General features: G+C 36.4%; 2 protein-coding genes across 4 annotated transcripts; both read left to right on the top strand.

The window, feature by feature from the left end:
• The first annotated feature begins 103 nt into the window (after positions 1–103).
• Positions 104–11159, top strand: nmnat3 (nicotinamide nucleotide adenylyltransferase 3). Of its 2 annotated transcripts, XR_013821800.1 has the most exons (6): positions 110–184; positions 1635–1777; positions 3734–3917; positions 5918–5991; positions 8998–9497; positions 9552–11156. XR_013821800.1 is itself a non-coding variant. In XM_079876707.1 (5 exons), the coding sequence occupies exons 2-5, from the start codon at positions 1669–1671 to the stop codon at positions 9390–9392; spliced, it is 762 nt and encodes a 253-aa protein (XP_079732833.1). In that variant the 5' UTR covers positions 104–184; positions 1635–1668; the 3' UTR covers positions 9393–11159. The 2 variants fall into 2 exon arrangements, 1 of the variants encoding a protein (XP_079732833.1); XM_079876707.1 differs by having other exon boundaries at positions 104–184; positions 8998–11159.
• A 159-nt stretch (positions 11160–11318) lies between these two features.
• Positions 11319–21303, top strand: LOC307161219 (retinol-binding protein 1-like). Of its 2 annotated transcripts, XR_013821699.1 has the most exons (5): positions 11319–11815; positions 13617–13795; positions 15122–15223; positions 16128–19552; positions 20657–21303. XR_013821699.1 is itself a non-coding variant. In XM_079875828.1 (4 exons), the coding sequence occupies exons 1-4, from the start codon at positions 11743–11745 to the stop codon at positions 16176–16178; spliced, it is 405 nt and encodes a 134-aa protein (XP_079731954.1). In that variant the 5' UTR covers positions 11319–11742; the 3' UTR covers positions 16179–19699. The 2 variants fall into 2 exon arrangements, 1 of the variants encoding a protein (XP_079731954.1); XM_079875828.1 differs by lacking the exon at positions 20657–21303 and having other exon boundaries at positions 16128–19699.
• The last annotated feature ends 924 nt before the right edge of the window (positions 21304–22227 follow it).

The raw sequence follows: 22227 nt of genomic DNA, 5'->3' as shown, positions 1-22227 counted from the left end.
AATAGTCTCTTTCTTATTGAATGTACAGGCTTCTTCTGTTTTCGCCACTAGTGGCCGCTGTCGCCCTGTAGATAGGAACTGTGTTTTTATATCTCAATGTTCTGGGGGACATTAATAGTGTAACATACGGCTAACGATATAGCATGTAGCATTTGCATAAACTTGGTGGAGATCTTTGAATGAGGTACACATTTACCTTAAACATTTTGTTTGGTTGCATATTTATTAGATAACGGCAGCTGTCTCATAAATTAAAGAAATAGGTTTCAAATCCGTTTTAAAAATGCACTAACCTTAATTCAAAATTAAGAAAATGGTGGTGGTGGTCTTAAGAAAATAACTGAGTTTACTGTACTGGAAGCTCTTAAGTTTAACCACTTCATTTTACTGTAGTGATTTTGCTGCTCTCCAAACTGTACTATCCTCATTTTTCCTCATGTTTTGGATATGGTAGTGCCTAGAACGTCGAAGTATTATATAAATTTCATGGAACATGAATATAGTAATCATTCAATATCAAAGTATGTATATCAATAACCTGATATCTCTTCAATTATATATTTTTAATCACATGACCAGCTTTTATAGATTTATTTTATGCATGTGTTTTTAAGTCACATTACGTGTTCTTGTTTGGTTATTTTGACCTTGTCACATTGTGTTATGTGCTATTTTTTCCTTATTCTGTAAGCCATACACATTTTTTATTTTCCAGAATTTACACTATATATTCTGCATCCATCTGTCCATATATTTACCTATTTTAATAAATAATAGGTGTATGTTTACAGAGTATGGTTTAGTCAGTGTAGTTTTGTCAACAAAGTGTGCCTTGTCCAGTGTGTAATTTGCACTTGTTGCTCTGTATACTTTGGCACAAAGAAAATTGAATGCTGAGTCCAGTGCTTACAAAACAGTCAATTTATCACACTATCTATAAGCGTGTTTTACATTTAGCTAAACTAAAGCCTTTCAGTGATCAATGAGGGATTCCTCAGAAATGTTGTTGACAACATCATTAACATACATCACATAAACATCACAATTAGCCTAATAAGACGATTCACATTTAAACATAAAGTCATAATGTTGTTATAATATAATACTGTTTTGCTATTTGCAATAGTTACTATTTTTCATAATGTGTTTTTTTTTATTTTTATGAAATGTAGTCTATTAAATCCATTCAGGTTGACCTGAAAACATCATCATAATTATTACTTAGAATAATAGTATAGGAATTAAAAAAACAAAAACAATGTCCCTATATAATTCATATATAATAACAAGTGATATTTTGACCACTGACCTAGGAAAGGTTTACATTTTAGAAATCTGGTCCCCTTACTACATAATAATCAATAATGCAGAGGCTAATTCATTGCAGAGAGAGTAAAGTCCAGTTCAGGCATACTACTGTAACTTATATGGTATTAAATATTGCGATGTATGTTTATCCCTCATTAATCCCGCTTGGTTATAGTTGTGAACATTATAGATTTTCTTGGATATGCATAGATCACATCATTTGTTCCGAAATACTATAGTACTTCCATTTCATAGCAAAGCATTTAGTTGTGTGCTCATATTGCAAATATTTGCTGCTTTGTGATTAAGGTTTTTCTTTATTGTAGTGTTATCCAGAATACTATGGTTTGAGACACTGAAATGGCTGGCCGTATTCCTTTGGTTTTGCTGGCCTGTGGCTCCTTCAACCCTATTACCCACCAACACATGCGTCTGTTTGAGCTGGCCAAAGACCACATGCACCAGACAGGTTGGTGCCAACTGTTCATTTACTGTACTTAAAATTGACAATCATCTGTTATCAGGCCAAAGCTGGCCTCCTTTTCACTGTCCATCTGAGCCTGTCGCATTGAAGTGATTTCTGTTGTTATAACTGCATTTTGATTTGTTTTTGTTTAATTCTAGTCTGAAGTATGTCTAAATCAGAGATATTTTATTTTTTATTATAGCTTTAATAATATTTTGAATTACCTTTTATTTCTTTATTTTTCCTGTTAATTTTAGTTTACTTTTTAGTTACTTGGTTATGTGCTTTTGTGTTTCCACCACGGAATAAAAAATACAAAAGGTTATTGTTACTATCTCACAATGCTGTTGACTATCTTTCTAGGTATTCTGAGGGAAAAGGTCTGAATTGCGAGAAAAATAGTCAAACTAATATAAACTCGAAATTTTGAGTTAAGAAATCAGAATTGCGAGTGAGATAAACTCATAATAGCAAGAACGTGTCAGAATTGTGATCTGACTTTTTTTTTCTCAGAATTGGACTTTTTAACTTGCAATTTCGAGTTTATATCTCACAATTCAGACATTTTCTCACAATTGTGAGTTTATAAAGTCAGAATATATAAAAAAGAAAAGAAAAAGAAGTATAAAAAATGTAAACTTGCAATTGTGAACCATACCCATACATTTTTTTTTTTTTTTTAAATAGAATCACGAGTTTATGTCTTGGAATTCTGATTTTATTTTATTTATTTATTTTTAAATATTGCTATTTATGTTTCATAAAGTTTACTCATTTTCATTTCATGTAAGTTTTTCAACTAATATTTATATTTTATTTTATTTCAGCTTTATTTCAATTCAGTTTTAGTTTCAGTTAACGAAAATAACCCTGGTCTAAATCTGTGCTTAAATACATCTTTTTTTATGCAGAGGCTTTCCATTGTATAAGGCTGTAAGGAATGAGCGACAAATGCAAAGTGTGTATGTTTAATGCTCTTAGCAGTGCTTTTGCGTTAGTTGACATGTGAAAATGTGCTTGCATAAGCTAATACCCAAAGTTTACCAGCAAAAAAGGCTTTGTAGCAGCTGTAACACTGTGTCTACAATGCAAGCAAGAATTCCAAGTTGTGTTGATTAGAATTGGAACAATTTGTTGTGTTGCGCCGCTAGCTTACAGTACAGACATAGTATAACTGCTCCTCTCAACAGCCTCGACATGGTGCTGCACACTGACATTTTTGCTCGTGTTTATTTACTGTACGCCGTGTACTCCAAAAACTACTTGCAGAAATAGCTTGACAAGTAGCCAAATAGCTTGCATTGCGTATTATATTACCTCAAGAGTGTCTTGAAACTTGTTTGTGGTTTATTGCCATTTTTATGAAAGATTAAAACTGACTTTCTAATTAATTGCATTGATAAATTCTGTTTTATAATGTCTTGCACATACAGCTAAATGAGAAAATGCAAAAACAATTGTAGTCTGATGAGAAATCATCTTGACTATGCAAAATGAAGGCATTACAACATTAAGCATTCAGCAACTCATTAGAGTCTGCCTGTGTATGCAAAGCTTGTGTTAATTTGTGTGCAGTGACTTTTGTAGGGCTGTCGCACTTAGAAAAGGAATCAACGTCTATTTAATAAGCTACTGATTTACATTTTAAGGCAGATGCATTAAAGGTGCAGTAAGTCATTTCTGAGAAACACTATTGACATTTGAAATCAACCACATCCCTCCCTTCATTGCTCCGTCCGCAAAATGCACAAACACACAATGCAAAATTGGATGTCTCTTTACCATAGCTTAAGAGAATCAAAATAACACTTTGCGAAAAAATTAAGCGACGACGACGAGCGAACAAAGGAAATATTATGTTTGAGCTACAGGAACTGTGGTACGCTTTAAATGTGACATCTCATAATGATGTATTTGACTCAATTTGGGTCAGATATGTTGCCTTTTTCTATCTCGCAGGTCTGTATCGGGTGGTGGGTGGAATTGTATCTCCTGTCGGTGATGGTTATGGTAAACAGGGCCTTGTTGCTTCGAAACACCGACTTGCTATGGCAAGACTGGCCCTGCAGAACTCTGACTGGGTTTCCGTAGATGACTGGGAGAGCCAGCAGGCGGATTGGACAGAGACTGTGGTGACCATGAGGTGAATATATATATATATATATATATATATATATATATATATATATATATATATATATATATACAGTATATATATATAAAGAGAGAGAGAGATTTTAGCGAAGAACGAAGTATACTGCATTGGCTTCTTACCATGACGAATGTGAATCTGTTTGACAAGACGAGAAACTTTTTGGAGCCTTTTAACACAACTGGGACACTTAGTGCAAAGGAAGCATTAACTGGTTTTGACAGATGCTGATTATACCTCCATTTTCCCAGAAAATGCTCAGAGGTTTATAGCTAGAGTCATCTTTGATGATAGAAAGAGCAAGACCTTGCATGACCTTGCAACGCCAAGGTCATGGGTTCAATTCCCAGGGAAAGCAAGAACTGATAAGAATGCAAAATGTATACCTTGAAATGCAATGCTAGTCGCTTTGGATAAAAGCATCTGCCAAATGCATTAATGTAATTGTAAATGTAGAAAAGTTGCCTTTTTTCTTTACTTCAAAATTTAAATATACTGGTGTTATTAATGTCAAATAATATGAAGTTTATGATACGCCATACAGTTACATGATGTTGACTTTAATGACCTGACGGTGCGCATTAGGACTTAAAGAGTCTTATATCTCACATATGAATTCCCAGAAGTCTAATTTATACAGTGCAATATATACAAGAATATAATAGAATAAGACTGAAAAGCAGCTATAGAATATAGATATTTAATATTTACTGAAATCTTACATGTTGCCGTTCTATCTTTTTATATGTGAATTCACCTTGCATTACCCTCTATGAAGGACTTTACAAACTCACTGACATCTTTGAAACATCTGAGCTGAGCTAAAGCCAAAACTTTATAGGAGCCGAATCCTTAAATTCCCTGTGTATGATATATCAAATAGCCAGGCACTGACGTGACTCATTCCAGCCCGGCTGTCCATCATAACAGTCACAGTTTCCATTCTCCTCAGATTCTGCCACAGAAAATATGAGACACCCTGTCACCCTTTAGTATTTGGCTTCTAGTGGTTTTCATTTTGTACCCATGCCAAATTCTTGTCCCCTCTATTTACCTTGATGGGCCATTCCTCCTCTTGAATCCCTCAGATAGTAACAAGAGACTTTTTAAGGATCCCTCTGGGTACTCAAATTTTTTATGGCAATTGTTAGCTGTGCCCTTAGGTGGCTAATTAATACTCAGATGCCAGGGAGGAGGATGGCTGCTCTTGCGCCAGGGGCCCGTGCCAGGACTTTATCTTTCTAGGTTCGTAATTTACTTCCTGGCAGAACTGGATGAAATACACAATTGCTTATATGCCCTTGCAGTTCGACCTATGTGTTGAATTACTTGGTCGAGTTTTCGCTATTTTAAAGGACATAGTGCCATACAGGCTCTGTTCTAAAACCCAGTGAGCATTTTAAGGTACACTCATTATGAAAAGGCTGTTGCAAAAGGCAACGTCAACATTGCTTTGTATCCTTCACATAGAAATTGCATAACAATGATCTATTTGTAGAGGAGAAAAATCCATCTATATCTTCATCTAACCGTTTTCCATTCAAACGTTTGGGATCCGAAAGATTTTATTTATTTAAAAAAACATTTCATTCAGCAAGATTTAATTGAATTAAATTGATTAAAAGTGACAGTAATAATAATAATAATTTTTGATAATATAATAAGAAGAAATATTTCTATAAAATTTCTTATACCCTAAAGTCCACTATTCACTTTATACATTAAACATTCACATGCATGTGGGCGATATATAGATTTAACAATTGTTGTTAGCTCAATAATTATCTCCTTGTAATGCTTCCACACTCCTTTGCAACACCAAAGCTGATTAAAGCCTCTTGTGAGAGATTGGTTAAGTTAAGATGCAAATCTATAGGCTCGTGTAATTCAGTGAGAATGTAAAGCTTCTCCCATGTTCATAAGCTGATTACCTAAACAGTATGGCCATTCATGCTCTCTGTTGCTTATCTGCTGTTTGTGTCTAAACACAGGTACCACTATGGCCACATAGCCGCTCAGTACCACCACAGCAAGGACCCGCCCACAAATGAGCAACCAGCCTCTGGTAAGCCCCGCCCACCTCTCTGTATGTCTTTGTAAATTGCCACAGAAACCTCTCCACACAATTCGGTTTCTACTAAGCCTCCTCTCTTGCCTAACAGAGCATTTTCTGTCTTTGCTAATCACTTTAGATAAGTCCGGTGCATTTAAAACAGGCCTTTGTCTTCTTTCTGGCCGGCACAAGGCCTCTTTTCAAAAGTGCTTTTATTTGGGGGGTGTTGTTAGAGGTGCATGCTAATGAAGTCTAATACCCTCCACGGGATGACTGGGCTTAAGACAAGCGTGCTCGGACTATTAATGAAGCTGAGATTAATAGCCAGGACAACTTTAAAACAAGACAAGTGCCAAGAATGATACAACACAAGCACACGAAAACCCTGTTATCTTAAAAACCTTTCACTGGATCCCTTGATTCTTTGCAAACCCTTTGTTCTGATACCATTTATTTCATCTGTATTTTCTTTTGCTTGACAGTAGACTGAAGATAACATAAAGGAACTCCTCCTCATCCTTCTATTAAAATGATTAATAAACACATCAGTTGGAATTAACCTAAAAGACGTTGAAAATCATTGACTTTTTCAGAAAGAGATCCGTTTAATTTTATATTTCATGTTGAATTATCACAGAGATATTTTTTTATTAAAATTGCCTTCATGCAAGACCAATTTAGGCGACTCAGAGAAATTTGGCGCTTGCTGAATGTATGAATGGCACTTGCTGAATGAATGTATGCATTATTAGAATAAGTATGAAAAGGGTGGTATTTCCCCAGCCCCATGCAGTGCACATTCGTTTCTTTAGGTCAATGTTTAGTCACGTGGAGTAGAAATAAAGAGCTTTAGTGGGCCTGCGAGGTTCATTTCCTGCCCCCTGCCATTCATGTCTGATTAAACAAAAGCCAGCTCTCTGACACATGTTATAGAGAAAGAATTAGAGTTAAAAGCATACTATTGATTCTTTCATATGCTGTAAATATCACTGCTGAGGTCTAGCGCTAGCATTGCTGGCCATGAAATGATTTCTAATGAAGCATTGAGAAAAGAACAAGTGAGATTTCTGCCGGTTTCAAATATATCATTTTGTGCGTGGGATGCTTTGAGCCACCATAACATTTTGAAAGACTGGGAAATTCACTAAGCATTGTTTTTTGATTGTATTAGCAAATGTTACATTAAAGGAAAGATGCAAATCTATTAACAGGCACAAAATATGTGCTGAACGCTTTTTCCACAGTGTAATTTACAGTATTCCGGAGTTCTAGGTTAGGGAGGATGCAGAAGGTTATGATAATTTGACATATTTTGTTGGGACTGTATAATATCGCTCTATCACTGCAGATGCTATTATTATACTTATACTATTTTACTTAATAATTAAATGCAATAATACTACTAATTGTCACCATTGACACTGCATTAAAGGAGAACTTTTTTTTGTAAATTTGGAGTGCTGTCAGTACAGAGAACAACGACAAAAATCGGTGTTGCCTACACCGTGTTATCCTCTTTTTAAAATTTGCACCCTGTTGACTTAAATGGGGCAAGTTTTAAACCTGCTTTTAGCTTCTTACAGCGCACATACCTGTATTTACATCCTGTTTTCGGTTAAAATCCACAGTAGTCGATTGTCGAGTTCACGTGCATAGGTTTAGTACGTACGATCATGCGCCCGAACTCGACAATCGACTACTGTGGATTTCAACCGAAAACAGGATGTAAATACAGGTATGTGCGCTGGCTGAAATAACATCATTTTTATTCATATCTTGCACATCTACTGTAGTCAGATTCACCGTGTTCACTCTGAAGGAATCACTCACATGGCTGGGCACTTGTAATGACACATCAAGGATGTTAAGAGGCTAAAAGCAGGTTTAAAACTTGCCACATTGAAGTCAACAGGGTGCAAATTTTAAAAAGAGGATAACACGGTGTAGGCAACACCGATTTTTGTCGTTGTTCTCTGTACTGACAGCACTCCAAATTTACAAAAAAATGAGCTCAACGTTAAAATTGACCGGAGTTCTCCTTTAAGGTGAATATTGTCTTTTGTAGAGCTGCATTAAAGTCGTTTCAAAGTTGATGAATTTTTGCAACATTAACATTTGTTATTTTTCTGTTTATTACTGTGAAGCTGCAATGAAACAATCTCCATTGTATAAAGCGCTGTGTAAATACATTTGGCTTGACTTGACTATTCTAGTATTTATTAATATTTTGAATTGGCTTTTATTTTTATATTATCAGTTTTCTTTTTTAGTAAGGTTTTTATATGCGTTTGTCATTTTTATTAGTTTTTGTCTTTTTAAAATAATATTAATAATAAGAATTGAATGCCTTTATTGTTTAGTATATATATATAATATTTCTGTTTAACTTTAATACATTTTTCATTTTACGTTTTTCAACTAATTTTATATTTTATTTATTTTTTGCGGCTTTATTTCAATGATCAAAAATGATTTTTGAATAGTTTTAGTTTTAGTTAAAAAAAAAAGTAGCCTACAGGTCTTGAAAGACACGAGGGTGAATAAATTATGACACTGAAATTGAAATTTGAAAGATGTGAATGAGCAATCACATTTATATTGTTCAGAAGCACTTATATTATTACAGACTCATTTAAAAAATGAAAAAAAAAAAAAAAAGGTGCTGCGAGCAATTTTGTATGGGTTGGCACTCCGAAAATATCTCTTAGATATCACTGATTTAGGTCTTCTAAATTATCGTGTCAGTCTCTGTGACAGCCTTAGGCTCTGCACACTGCCATCGTTCAAGTTAAGCACCATATTCAGCTTCATAAGCAGTTGTCAGTTTTCTACTGCTCCTTTTGACAACTTTGACAGTATTATGATGAGGTGCTGCTGCTGCCCTTCTGCTCCATTTTTTGATAACAGTTGAATGGTTCCAAAACAGGAAGCATTACTTATATCACCTTTTGAATACATTGAGAAGATGAAAATGACAATAATATGCAATCAGTAATGTGATTGATTTCCCCCCTACAGATGTCCCACAGTTGAAGCTGCTTTGTGGAGCTGATTTCATGGACACGTTTAAGGTGCCTGGTTTGTGGAAGGACGATCATGTTGAGGAGGTGGTGGGCCGCTTCGGACTGGTCTGCGTGAGCCGTGGTAGCCTGCAGCCAGACCGGGCTATACATGAGTCCGACTTGTTGTCCAGGCACCGGAAGAGCATTTTCCTGGTTCGGGAGTGGATACACAATGAGATCAGTGCTACAGAGATCCGACGAGCCCTACGTAGAGGCCACAGTGTTAAATATCTTTTACCAGACTCTGTCATTGATTACATAAGAGAGCACAACCTTTATACCCAAGACAGTGAGATGAAGAACAAAGACGTTAAACTACGACCTCTTGCCATGCAAGCAATACAAGACTGATGTAGGCTTTCGGGAATTCAGAGCCTGAGGTGGTCTAAAGGCCAATTCACACTGAACTGCCAAATGACAACCAATGGCTACAGACACTTCCCAGACAGCAACATAGTGTCGCCCCAGATCCGGCCCACATCTGGTACATGTGAATTCCACAAGGCCCAGATGTGGGCCGGATCTGGGCCGACATTATGTTGCTGTCTGGGTTTCGGATCAGTGCGTTACCTCTCGGCATATGTTGCCATTGGTTGGTGCTTGTTTTTGCCAATTGAACATGTTCAATCCACCTCTGTCGGTGCAGTGTGAATTGGCCTTTAAGGTGCGGTCACATGTACCGTTGTTCAAAGAATTTTCTCGCGCAAAATCCAGTCGGAATCTACGCAATCGGGAATATTGCGTCAGGGCGAAAGATTTCCGCACACAGATTTCTCATTTAGTTCAAGTTGGTAACATGAATTTGCAACGTTGACCAACAGAAAACTGACTTCTCTTCTCTGCTACACTAGTAATGGACGGAGGACCTTTTTTTCCGGAGGAAATTTCGTTTAAAAGGTGCGATCACATTAGCTGAATTTCAGTGGTTTCAGTGTAGAGATGTATGAAGCACAGCACATACAGAAGTCACTCTCAAACCAAGTGTCTTTATGTTGGTCAGCGCGGCGAATCCGTATGAGCATCAAAATCTGCGCGGGGAACTTTTTCGGCCTCACGCGTAACTCCCGATCACATGGATTCTTTTTAGGATCTGTGCGATTCTGATTTGAATTCGCCCCTCAAAATTTCGGCCAGCAACTTTAAATGTGACCACCAGTCACAAAAAAATAGCGAAATGTGTTTCAAAAGATTAAAATTCCCTCTTGCCTGTGAAAGTAGCTTTAGAGGAGTTTCATATTTTGTCTTGTATAATGTGAGCATTATCCATGACCATGCTTTCCTAGTGTAATGTGTGGAGAGGGATTTAGAAATGTATCCTCTCTCTGCAGGAGTTAGATTTGCCAGATCACTGCAGAGCTGTAGGTCCATGTTCAGCAGGTCTGAGATTTGTTGACTTTTCCTGAATGTCATGAGGAAGATAAATAACAGAGCCTTTACACTTTGGAGAGCAAACATTGCTTCTTCCATTTCCATTTGCACAGAAAGCGTCATTCATGTTGTCAGGTCCCTAAAGACGTTTCATCAAGCTTTGTCGGTGGGGGGAAAAGAGTTTCTGACAAAATAAAATAGAAGAATATGGTTTGGGATATTTGAAGTGATGTCTATCTAAATAATTTCTTTTTGTCCTTGTATCACCAACAGTGTGTTCTGGCTCAACCCGTAGCTTTAGTAGCTAGTAACTAGTAGCTTTAAGGGTGTTTTTTTTTTTTTTTTTTTGTTGCTATGTTGAAGCCCTCCTTCTGACAGTCTTTGAGTGTGGAGTTTGTGTTTTAAAAGAATGCCTTTGTTCATGCTGTCTCAAAAGAAAAGCTGGAGGAATTAATTCAACAGAAGCAGTCCCTCTCTTCTAGATGGCCCCTGCTTTGCATAGAAGATGCTAAGCATCAGGCAGATGAAAGGAGTGACAATTGAGTTCAATCTTTTATCAAGCACAAAACATACTTTTCTTAAATTTGACGAACAAATGAGACATATGTATAAACACAATCTATGGAATAAAAAGTGAATCACCTGTAACTATAAAAGATTTCAAAAAGACAGCTGTATTTTATGTGAGTGAATCTAAGAGAACCAAAATTGCTATTTTGTTTATTAAAAAACATTTTCAGTGTTGTGAGTAAGAGTTTTGTTTTTTGTTTTTAGTATCAGTAGCATTATGTTGCCACATTATATTGGGTACATGGTCACAATGGAACAGATGATAATCATAATAGGTAACATTTTGAAAATTATGAAACAAAACAATTTAGCTGCAAATATGTAACGTTCAAAAAGCATTGTTTTGGCTAACAAAACTTACTTAATGTATTGATAATTTATATTAATTAACAAATAATCTAGATAAAACCATGTGAGAGACAGTCCTTGTGACAACTAGCCCCAGTCGGTCTCTGACTGTTCCAGTTCACTGCACTTTTCTACAGCTCTTGATCACCGAGTTTATGTGACGTAATTACATGGCACGGTGTCGTATCCAAGTTTCGTGATGAAAAAACAAAACAAAAAGCTCTCGATCCAAACTTTAGGGGCGGACTGTTTCCATAACAGTATAATCCAAGAGAAGAAAGTTTAATTCACAAATCGTCGGATTATGATAACCGTTTTAAATAAGGGGTTCTTTCAGATGAAAAGCATTTGGTCGCAGGGAAGCAGTGATATTCGGATCTTCTTTGAACAAACCTGTCAGTAGAGTTTATCAGAAATGGTTGCTGATTATAACGGCTACTGGAAAATGATCTCCAACGAGAACTTTGAAGAGTACCTGAAAGCTCTGGGTGAGTTTTACAGGATTAAGATCCTTAACCTTCTGCTAGCCTATTCCTCATTTGGAGTAACGCTTGTTTTTAACACAATAGTGTAACATTTTAATTTGAATATAGGCTATTTTGTTTCAGTAATATTTATTCTTTAATATTTTGTATTTTATTTCATATTCTGATCTAGATTATGCACCATTTATTTCTATGTAAAATGGTACAAATATTAATACGGTAACTTAAAGGGGTGATGAACTGAGAAATCTAATTTTCCTTGAGCTTTTGACATATAAGAGGTCATCATACTATAAGAATATCCTGTAAGTTTCAAAACTGAAAACTTCCTTGTTAGGTCCAATAAAAGCTTTTATTGACACCAGGCACAGCAAACAACAGGTTTTTCAAAGTGGGGATCTATGACGTCAAAGGGTATAAAACACCGCCTCCGCAGAAGAAGATCAACGCCTACTTCAACATTGCCTGTTTAGCCCCGCCCACCGATTCGCGCATTACATGAAACTCATTATAATATGCAAAACTGTTATCCAATCATAGCAGTGGGCGTTTACTTCGAAGTCTTCAATGCGGCACGCCCATAAAAACCGATCGTTTCAGGAGCTTGGCTCAAAACCAGGGTAGAAAATAGCCTATTACTTATTCATTTTGATGTTTTTGAATGTAAAAATCAAGCGAACGTCATAAGTTGACCTCAGACAACAATATAAAAAAGCCAGTTGAAGATGACCCCTTTAAAGGTATTAAATACCCTTTACTAAAGGTATTTTAAATCCAATGCATGGAAGGCATCTGTTGGAAGAAATGTGTAATATCATGGCATGGCACTGGATGCCAGTATATAACACTATATATTGTAACATACATAGGTGTGTTTAATCCCTAGTTGCTTATAATAGTATTATCAGACATAATTCCTTACTAGGTTTTGCATTTGGATAAAAATAGACATTATCAAATACTGCTTCATCGTTGCTGATTCGTAGATTGTACCCCAAAAATAGCTCTGTATTTTCGTTTTTTTCTTGTTACCCATTCATTTCTAATGGCGGTGATTTTTGACAGAGAAGATGGTGACCATTTAGCCTTTTATAGTCATTCATATAGCTCAAAAGTTCCATAAAAGTCAACAAGTTTAGTACCATTCTAATAAAGCAATGGTTCTACAATGACAGAAGACCTCCAGAGTGTTAGATAAACAAAAACAAATATGTGGAAATTAGTTTAGCAAGATGCCATGTACTTTGTGATATTACCTATTTTCTCAGATTGATATTTATCACCATATTTATCACCCTATTGCACACATTATGAAATCAGTGTTAAAAATAGATTATGCACTTTTCTTGCACAAATTTAGAAAAATTATATTTGATCCAGTATTTATGTGTTGCATAAATAGAAACAAATATAAAGTTTTTAATTGAAATAATTTTCAAGTGAGATTCTCTATGTAGCCTACTGTGTATCATGGTAAATTGTTGTAAGGGAAACAAAATGGCAGGTTTCTATTTATTTAAAAAAAAATATATTTTATTTTTTTTCATTTTTACTAGATGTTGCTTACACTAAGAAAAAGGTAGCGAAAAGTACCTCTGTGTTTTGGACATGCACCTTTGTGTTCCTCAGATTACAATGTAAATAACATTGTGCATGTGCATGTCTCTGGTAATCATTCAGTACCATGGTGAAGTACCAAGTTATTTCCATCTGTAACCATCACTATGGTAATCCTGGGATACCTTTTTATAAGAGTATCCAGGGAAATTCTCATTTTCACATGAGGTATAATTTTCTTTTCCAGATGTAAATGTAGCTATTAGAAAGATTGCCACCCTGCTGAAGCCTGATAAAGACATCAGTCAGGATGGAGATCACTTCATCATAAAGACTCTCAGCACCTTCAAGAACTACAACATGGACTTTGTGGTTGGTCAGGAGTTTGAGGAGGATCTGAGTGGAGTGGACGACAGGAAGTGTATGGTGAGCGAACTTTCATGGCAAACACTTGGCGGCTTTAGATCTTAAAAGCATACTTTATATTTTTTTTAATTGTGAAGCACTACTCAAAAGAACTTTAATGCCATTATCTAAACTTTGCCATTTGACTTAAGATGACCTTGCAACATTACACATTTGATTCTTCATCGATGCATAAACACTCTTTGTATAGACACTAGATAAGTTTTGAGACTTTTCTTACCTTTAAATAAATGGGAAAATGTGGCCCTGCAAATGGGCCTGCATGGTTTATTAGATCTATTTTAACACACAAAAAAAAAATTATAACATTCCAGTATCAGTAATAATTCTCTTATAAGGTTGCCCTTTGTATAATTTCATTGCCCTTGAAAATCACTAACTGTGCATGTCATTTACAGTTCACAATCTCAACTAATAAGAAAAGGGAAAAGTGTGAAATGAGAGCAATAATTGGCTCTTTAATCTAATAAGAAGCGTTATTCTCTCCTTTCATTTTCCCCTCACTTTTCCTTTCATTTGGAGAAACTTGGTTTATCTAAGACCTGTGATGAGACAATTGCAGATAAGTAGAGATAATAATCTGCTTAAAGGGATAGTTCACCCCAAAATAAAAATTCGGTCATCATTTACTCAACCTCATGTTGTTCCAAACCTGTATGAATTTCTTTGTTCTGTTGGAACAACTTGAGGGTGAGTAAATGATCACAGAATTTTCATATTTGGGTGAACTATCCCTTTAACCCCTAAGGGTGCCTTTTCGCTCCAAAACATGACATTCATTTCCAATGGATAGTAGTACAGGAGCTGCATGGAGTTCTGAACATAAACGTATGCAAAGTATTCTTTATTATAGTTTTGTTATAGTTTCCATTGCATGAGCAATTTGTTAGTTGTGTTGCACTAGATGTGAATGTGTCTCCTCTAAAAAAAAACTCAAAAAAGTTTTGGAGTCGCAGTCAATAAAAACCACTTGAAACGCAGCATTTAGTAAAGATGTTGTGACCCGGTTTGTCCTGAACAAAAATCACTCGCCCCATTTAGTCCACACAGTGCCAGACGTTGTTTCTCTTCATTCCAGCCAATAGGCCTTTTCAACATACTTCTCTTTGTGCAGCATGTAATCACAGTGCAAACTCATTTTGCAAACATTGGACCAATTTAATTTTATCTTTGTGTCGATGAATTTATAGATGTGCTTTTCTCCTCCAACTGCTATTGCAAAATCTGTTCTGCTTCCCTGTGTCTTTGCAGTCCTAATGCAAGTGTGTATTTTTGCTGTATCTGTGTAGGTTAAAAATAAATCACCTTCTCTGTTATGCATTACAGACCACTATCACCTGGGATGGAGAGAAACTGGTGTGTGTGCAGAAAGGAGAGATCGAGGGGAGGGGCTGGACCCACTGGATTGAGGGAGATGAACTTCACTTGGTAGGCCAGTTCTCATGCATTTCATTTGTAACATCCTTGATGGTATTCCCTATCAGGGAATGGGATGGTAGTTTCGCATACATCTAGTATAATATCAGAAATATAGCTGAAGGCATATGCAGTACAGCATCTCAAAAACTGTTTAGGCTACGCGGCAGATGGTGGGGGAAGAGCTATTCTCAAATCTCAAAACTTTCATCCCCGTGATGATGCACCTGAAAAAGCACAACATTGACAGACTGATTATTATAATACATTTGAACTTGTTTTAAATAATTCTAATGGGGATCAAAAACCATCATTATGATTTGATAGGATTTTTAAATGAAGTTGACTGGAATATGATGGGTGGAGGTAATAACAACAGATGTTTGGCTTCAGCTGTGCGTTTGATCATGCATAATAAACCAAAGCTCGTTTCTGACTGCGTTTCTGTAGCGTTACCAAAGAACTGGACATTGGTGACACCATCTGGTTGAAAATTATACACAGTACAGGTCAAACGTTTGGAAACATTACTATTTTTAATGTGTTGAATGGGCTTGATGAGCATAAGAGACTTCTTTCAAAAACATTAAAAATAGTAATGTTTCCAAACTTTTGACTGGTACTGTACATTGTTGTATTGTGCTTAAAAAAGATCACTGTTAGGGAACATGTACCATGTTAATTATAGCAGAAACTAAACCTAAATGATTTACTCCTCTGTGGAACACAAAAGAAGATGTCTGAGTGTTTTTGTCCACAAGACCCTGCTGACTTTCATTGTAGACATTCTTCAAAATATCTTTTGCGTTCCAAAGAGGAAAGAAAGTCATGCGGTTTTGGAATGACATGAGGGTGAGTCACAGAATCTTCATATTTAGGTCAACTTTTCCTTTAAGTATGTTTTCTTTGCTTGCAGGAGCTGAGAGCCGCCGGGGTTGTTAGTAAACAGGTCTTCAAAAAGGCTTAAACCTGTACCGACACTGAACACCCGCAAAGAGATCCAGAAAAAGCCAGCAATTTAAAGTATATAAACTCCTGCCACAACATCCAACATCTGTCTGTGTGCACCATCATCTCTGCTATTGTGAAAACCAGTCAAACACCCTCTGTGATAGCCTGTCACAATCTATATGTGCTTGTTTGTTCTGATCCTCACAGAGGAAGATCTCCAGCGACATTCATTCGTAGGTGCCGCCGCTTGTCATTTAGATGTTATTTACATTAGTGGTATAGAGAACACTGGGATAAGCTGCACTGTAAGTGAACAATCAAACAACAGGTGCGTCAGGATATTGTCTTGGACGCAACAAAAACAGTCCTCAGATTGGGAGCTTCTGTGTACATAAAAGTAATTAGACTCCAGAGAGGATGTGCTGAAGGAAAAATGATGTGACGAGTCGCAGTGCCGCCCGGCTGCTGTCGCTCTGATTGAAGAGTCTGTCAGTCTCTTGGGTTCTGAGTATGGCAGGGTTTTGCTTTCCTTCCCATCATGCCTCTGTGACTGTGCACACAAAAGAATACATAAATCAGCGAAATAAAGAGAAACGCTTTGCGTTCTGCTGTTCATATGCATCTTAATGTATTCGTTTGAACTTTCTATCCACACTAGTTTAATAAAGGCATACCAGCAGGAATGTAAATTAAATATTGCTGCCGGTTTTGTGTGTTTTGAAAAATCCCGGTTGGCATGTTCACTTTTCATTATTGCTGAGAAATGCTTCACCGGTTCTGAAGTATTACATGAATATTAAGGGAACTAAAGCAGGACACTTACATCCACTTAAGAAGAAAACAAAAGGCATATAATTGGCAGTGTGTTGATAACTGTAGACCGCCGACCGGTTAAGTCTGTGCAGTCATTCATTTTCCAAATTTGGCCCAGAGTCTATCAACGGCTTCCTGCCAGGTGTTCCTTTTAGCTAAAAATGTGTTCCCCACATTGGCAGTCCACTCAGCATCCACTTCCTTTTTTCATGCTAATGGCTCCAGATATATTTTTTGGGTCTTAATTTACTTAAAATAGTGATCTGTTTGTACTTGTAACCTGGACCGTGTCTAGCACACTTTGAACTTATAAACCAGAGACAGTTTATGCAAGCAAAATAATACATTTTATGCTGTTACACATTTATCAACACGTGAAAACATGAGACATACACTTACTAAAAATCCCTTGTACCTTCAGAGGAAATGAACCATTCTTAGGTCCAAATTAACTTGTATAGGTCATAATCGTGGGAGGGAAATAGAATTTCTCTTTTAACAAGGACACTACCTTACCTGATGATGAACTTATCATTTCTAATTGGATTTGGGACTTGTAATGTAGGAATTCATGCAGACATTATCTTGAAGAAAAGCAGCGGCCCTGAATCTCCTCAAATTTTCACAAGTGTCAAAGAATCTTCACACTCTAATCCAAAATGCCAGATGATTACAACAGCTATTGGAAAATGATCTCAATTTAGAACTCTAATGAGTACCTGAAAGCTCTCGGTGAGTCAATTACGAGTTCAAAAAGCAGGGAATCTTCTGTAGGCTTAATTAACATTATCATCGCACTGAAACCTTTGGAACATAATTACATTACTAAGTTGGGCTGCTTAATCCTACCAATTAAATTAAAGAGTATAACAGATATAATTTTTATAATTGAATTTGCACTCATGTTATTTATATCTATCGACATGTACATACATACACTCACTGGCCACTTTATTAGGTATACTGTTCAACTGCTCATAAACGCACATATCTAATCAGCCAATCACATGGCAGCAACTCAATGCATTTAGCATCAGAATTGGGAAGAAATGTGTTTTATTTGACTTTGAACTGGATTTTTACTGACTTTAGTTAATTGGAATGGTTGTTGCTGCCAGACGGGCTGGTCTGAGTATTTCAGAAACTGCTGATCTACTGGGATTTTTATGCACCACCATCTCTAGGGTTTACATAGAATGATCTGAAAAAAAAGTTTCCAATGAGTGGCAGTTCTGTGGGCTAAAATACCTTGCTGATGCAAGAGGTCAGAGGAGAATGACTGGTTTGTCAGACTGGTTTGAGCTGATAGAATGGCAACAGTAACTCAAATAACCACTCGTTACAACCGAGGTTTGCAGAAGAGTGTAATACGTCGAATGGGCCACAGCAGCAGAAAACCACACCGGTTACCAATCCTGTCAGCTAAGAATAGGAATTCATTCAGATGCTAGGGTCAAAATTTGGCATAAACAACATGAAAGCATGGATTTTTGGCAGACTTCGGACCCCTTAATAACAACTGAGCATTGTTTAAATGCCACAGCCTGCCTGAGTATTGTTGCTGACCATGTCCATCCCTTTATGACCACAGTGTACCCATCTTCGGATGGCTACTTCCAGCAGGATAACATGAAATGTCAAATCATCTTAAACTGGTTTCTTGAATATGACAGTTCACTATACTCAAATGACCTCAACAGTCACCAGATCACAATCCAACAGAGCACCTTTGGGATGTGCTGCTACGGGAGATTCGCCTCATGGATGTGCATTTGACAAATCTGCAGCAACTGCGTGATGTTAATATGGACCAAAATCTCAGAGAAATGTTTCCAGCACCTTGTTGAATCTATGCCATAAAGAATTAAGGCAGTTCTGACGTGAGTGTATATATGTACGTGTAATTAGTGTGTGTCATTAAATATGTAATTTAAATGGCCTGTTTTCGAACAGTCTTTGAAAATGTAAACACAGAAGTAACAGAAAATAATAAATATAAACACTGGGAGTTAATTAATCTCGTTTTGATTTTGGCTCTGGTTCCTGGCAGACACAAATTTCGCGATTAGGAAAATTGCCACTGTGATGAAGCCAACAATGGCATCTCTGAGAATGGAGATCGCTTCATCAATGAGACAGTCACCATTAACAGCGTGACATTGACTGTATTTTGCCAGGAGTTTGATCTGTCGGGAACTGATGAAAGTATTTTGATTAGGCTACCTATTTTGTATTTCGATTTAAATGTATAATAACTTCTATGTAACGATTAATTTCAACATTTGAGTCAGTGCCCTTGTTTTCTTTCTCTATTGATATGCTATGGAAATTGGTAGAGGCATCAAATCATAAATCTATTAAGCATATAAGACGCAAAGGCCTACATTATACACTCGGTCTGTAGTGATATACTCTGCATAGTTATGATGAAAATACTAATCATCATAATCATGGGCCTTATTCATCATTGTCATCATTATTGCACTGACAAGATTAACCAGATCTGCTAAAATGATAAGAGCAGATGGTTGCTGTTGTTTCCCTTTGTCTTGTTTATCTCTTGTTGTAGGAATATAGGTCCTGGCTAGGGCTGAACGATTAATTGCATTTGCGATAATATCGCGATATGATGAAACGCGATTTTCTAACCGCAAAAGCTGCGATTAAACTTTGGTCACGTGACACGCGAGAGTAAAGCAGTCTGCACTACGGAGGAAGCATCACCTTGGCACGCTATTATAGACCTGGCATAGGCTACAGGAAAGAACAGTTTGTGTTTAATTTATGTGATATTGTGTTATAGATTCTCTCCAACGATTTTGTATCTATTCAGATCATTTCAGAATAGAGTATGAGCTTAGTTTTAAACACAGACGTGATTACGCTGCGTGTGCTTTATAAACAACCATATTCTGCTTGCTTCTAATTCCTCTGTCTCACACACACACACGACACCACTCGAACCTTCCGAAAAATAATCTTTCATAAAGTTCGGAGAAGTTGAAGCGAATTACAAGGACATTCGCAGGCTGCATTGCACAAGATGCGCTAACGTTATAAGATACGCGTCACGCGTGCTTTGCTTGATGTTACTCTTGTAGTCTCGCCCGCCGGCGCCGGTATTTTCCTTACAAATGCTCTACGAAGGCATCATATGTCTTTTGGAATGCAGTTGGCTTATATATTAAAAATATGAAAATCACCGACAGAAGCTGCATTCAGTTTCAAACAGTCACACGCGCTTTGCGAAGAGCGCTTGAGCATGCGGCTGTGAGCGACTCCGTCTACGTGGTTAAATGTACTTGCATCTCAAAATGCTTTTATGACGCGAAATGAATGTAAACGCAGTCAGTTATTTTAACAGACAGGACAAACCACATCTTATATTTCAAAAGAGATGAACATTTAGTTTTTTAATGTGTATTTCTTTTTAAAAGTACTTATAATTATAAATATTTTAAGTTTTATTAATAAGATTAATTAATAAGAAAAAAATTAGATCGGCTCATGAGGTGCCTAAAGATTCCCATCCTATTTTACAATGATGTATTGCTTGTTTTTGTTGAAATAGCCTAATAGAAAAGATAAAGATCTTAAAAAATAATCGCATATTAAATCGCAATCGCAATATTGGTAAAACTAATCGCAATTAGATTATTTTCCAAAATCGTTCAGCCCTAGTCCTGGCATAATAGAAAAACAGGTCTTCAAGAAATCCTGTACCTTACATTTACATTTATGCATTTGGCAGACGCTTTTATCCAAAGCGACTTACATTGCATTTCAAGGCACACATTTACACTCTTATCAGTTCTTATAATACCTAGCAAAAGCGTTCTTGTTCCTACCCCAAAACTTCTTCACTTTCTTCTCCCCTTTCTTACCCCCCACGACACCTAGTGTCAAAACAATATAACAGTAACATCTAAATGAACTGATTTTATTCAAGTCAAAAATATTAGTCAACATCACAGGATCCAAATGCATTGATTTTTACCAACAAAGCTATTTTTATGCATTAATTTGGGTAGAAATAGCTCTTTAAGGTAGCTATTGCAAGTTACCTATTGGAAGGTAATTCAAAAAGCAAAAAAAGTAGTTGTGTGTGTTTAACAAGAAATGTGGGTTAGGTGTATCTGATTCCTTATATGATAGGCAAAGAGAGCACAGACAAGAAGAAAGATGATGAATGTAGTCTGGCTCCTGCAGCTCTCATAGACAAGCTTGATGGAAAGGATGTACCCTGTGTATATTGTCATGTGTACTAAAAATGTGCCAACTGCCAACAAAATGAAAATGAAAAAATAAAAACTATAAAATAAAGAAAGATGGAGTGAACCTGGCTGTGTGGTGGTGGTTTTGTGTTTGTTTGTGTGAATAGTCAGAGTTTCCAATTACCAAGTGCATTTCTATGCATCAGAACTCCATGGTAAAATATATCATATATCTAACATCAAAATATGGCATGAAGATAAGGAATACGTTTCTTTAAGTTAAGATGTAGGCTATGAGTTTGACATATTCAGGTAATAATATAGGCTACTTAAAAAATGGTATTTTAACAGATGAAACAATAGTTTAGAATCTAAAGTACAAACAAAATGTCTATCCAAACTTGCAATTCTTCATTAAAACAGCAGGAACCTGTAGGTTTTAGGTCATGCAGCATTGGTTTGGTGGACTAAAATTTAGGGTTATGTACGTAAACTATTTAAAAATGGTGAACTTATTCAACGTGCATTGAGTATGTTACATCAAACACAATGTTTCTGTAAAAGTAGGATAACCAGGATTACCTATTTACAACAACATAATCTTTTTCTCATGCCACAGCCACTTACAGTGGCCTTCTGGGGCTTTTTTAAATTCTTAATGTAATATCTTCAGTTTAAATCCTCTTTATTTTTTATAGCCTATGCATTTCTTATCATTTAGGCCTGTAGCTTTTAAGGATAAAGTGTCAAAGAGAATTCTTTATTGCTCTGCATGATTCCATCCACATTATGCACGAGTTAGATTCATACTGGATGATTTAGAAATAAAGCCTTGCTAATTGAGATTAATTGTTAAAGGATGGGATGTGTGCCATCGTGAAGGTCATGTGAGCAAAAACATGTTCTACTCATTTTTTACTGTGAGCCTGGATCACAAATTAGTGTCACTCTCTCTTCAAGATGCCCTGAGAATCTTAGACTTCTAATTTACATGTCAACAGAGAAATGAGTTTTCAGTTCATTTAATCTAAAAGTTAA

Source organism: Squalius cephalus (assembly GCF_949319135.1).
Source record: "Squalius cephalus genome assembly, chromosome: 7".
Lineage (NCBI taxonomy): Eukaryota > Metazoa > Chordata > Actinopteri > Cypriniformes > Leuciscidae > Squalius > Squalius cephalus.
This window is presented reverse-complemented; position numbering and strand designations above follow the sequence as displayed.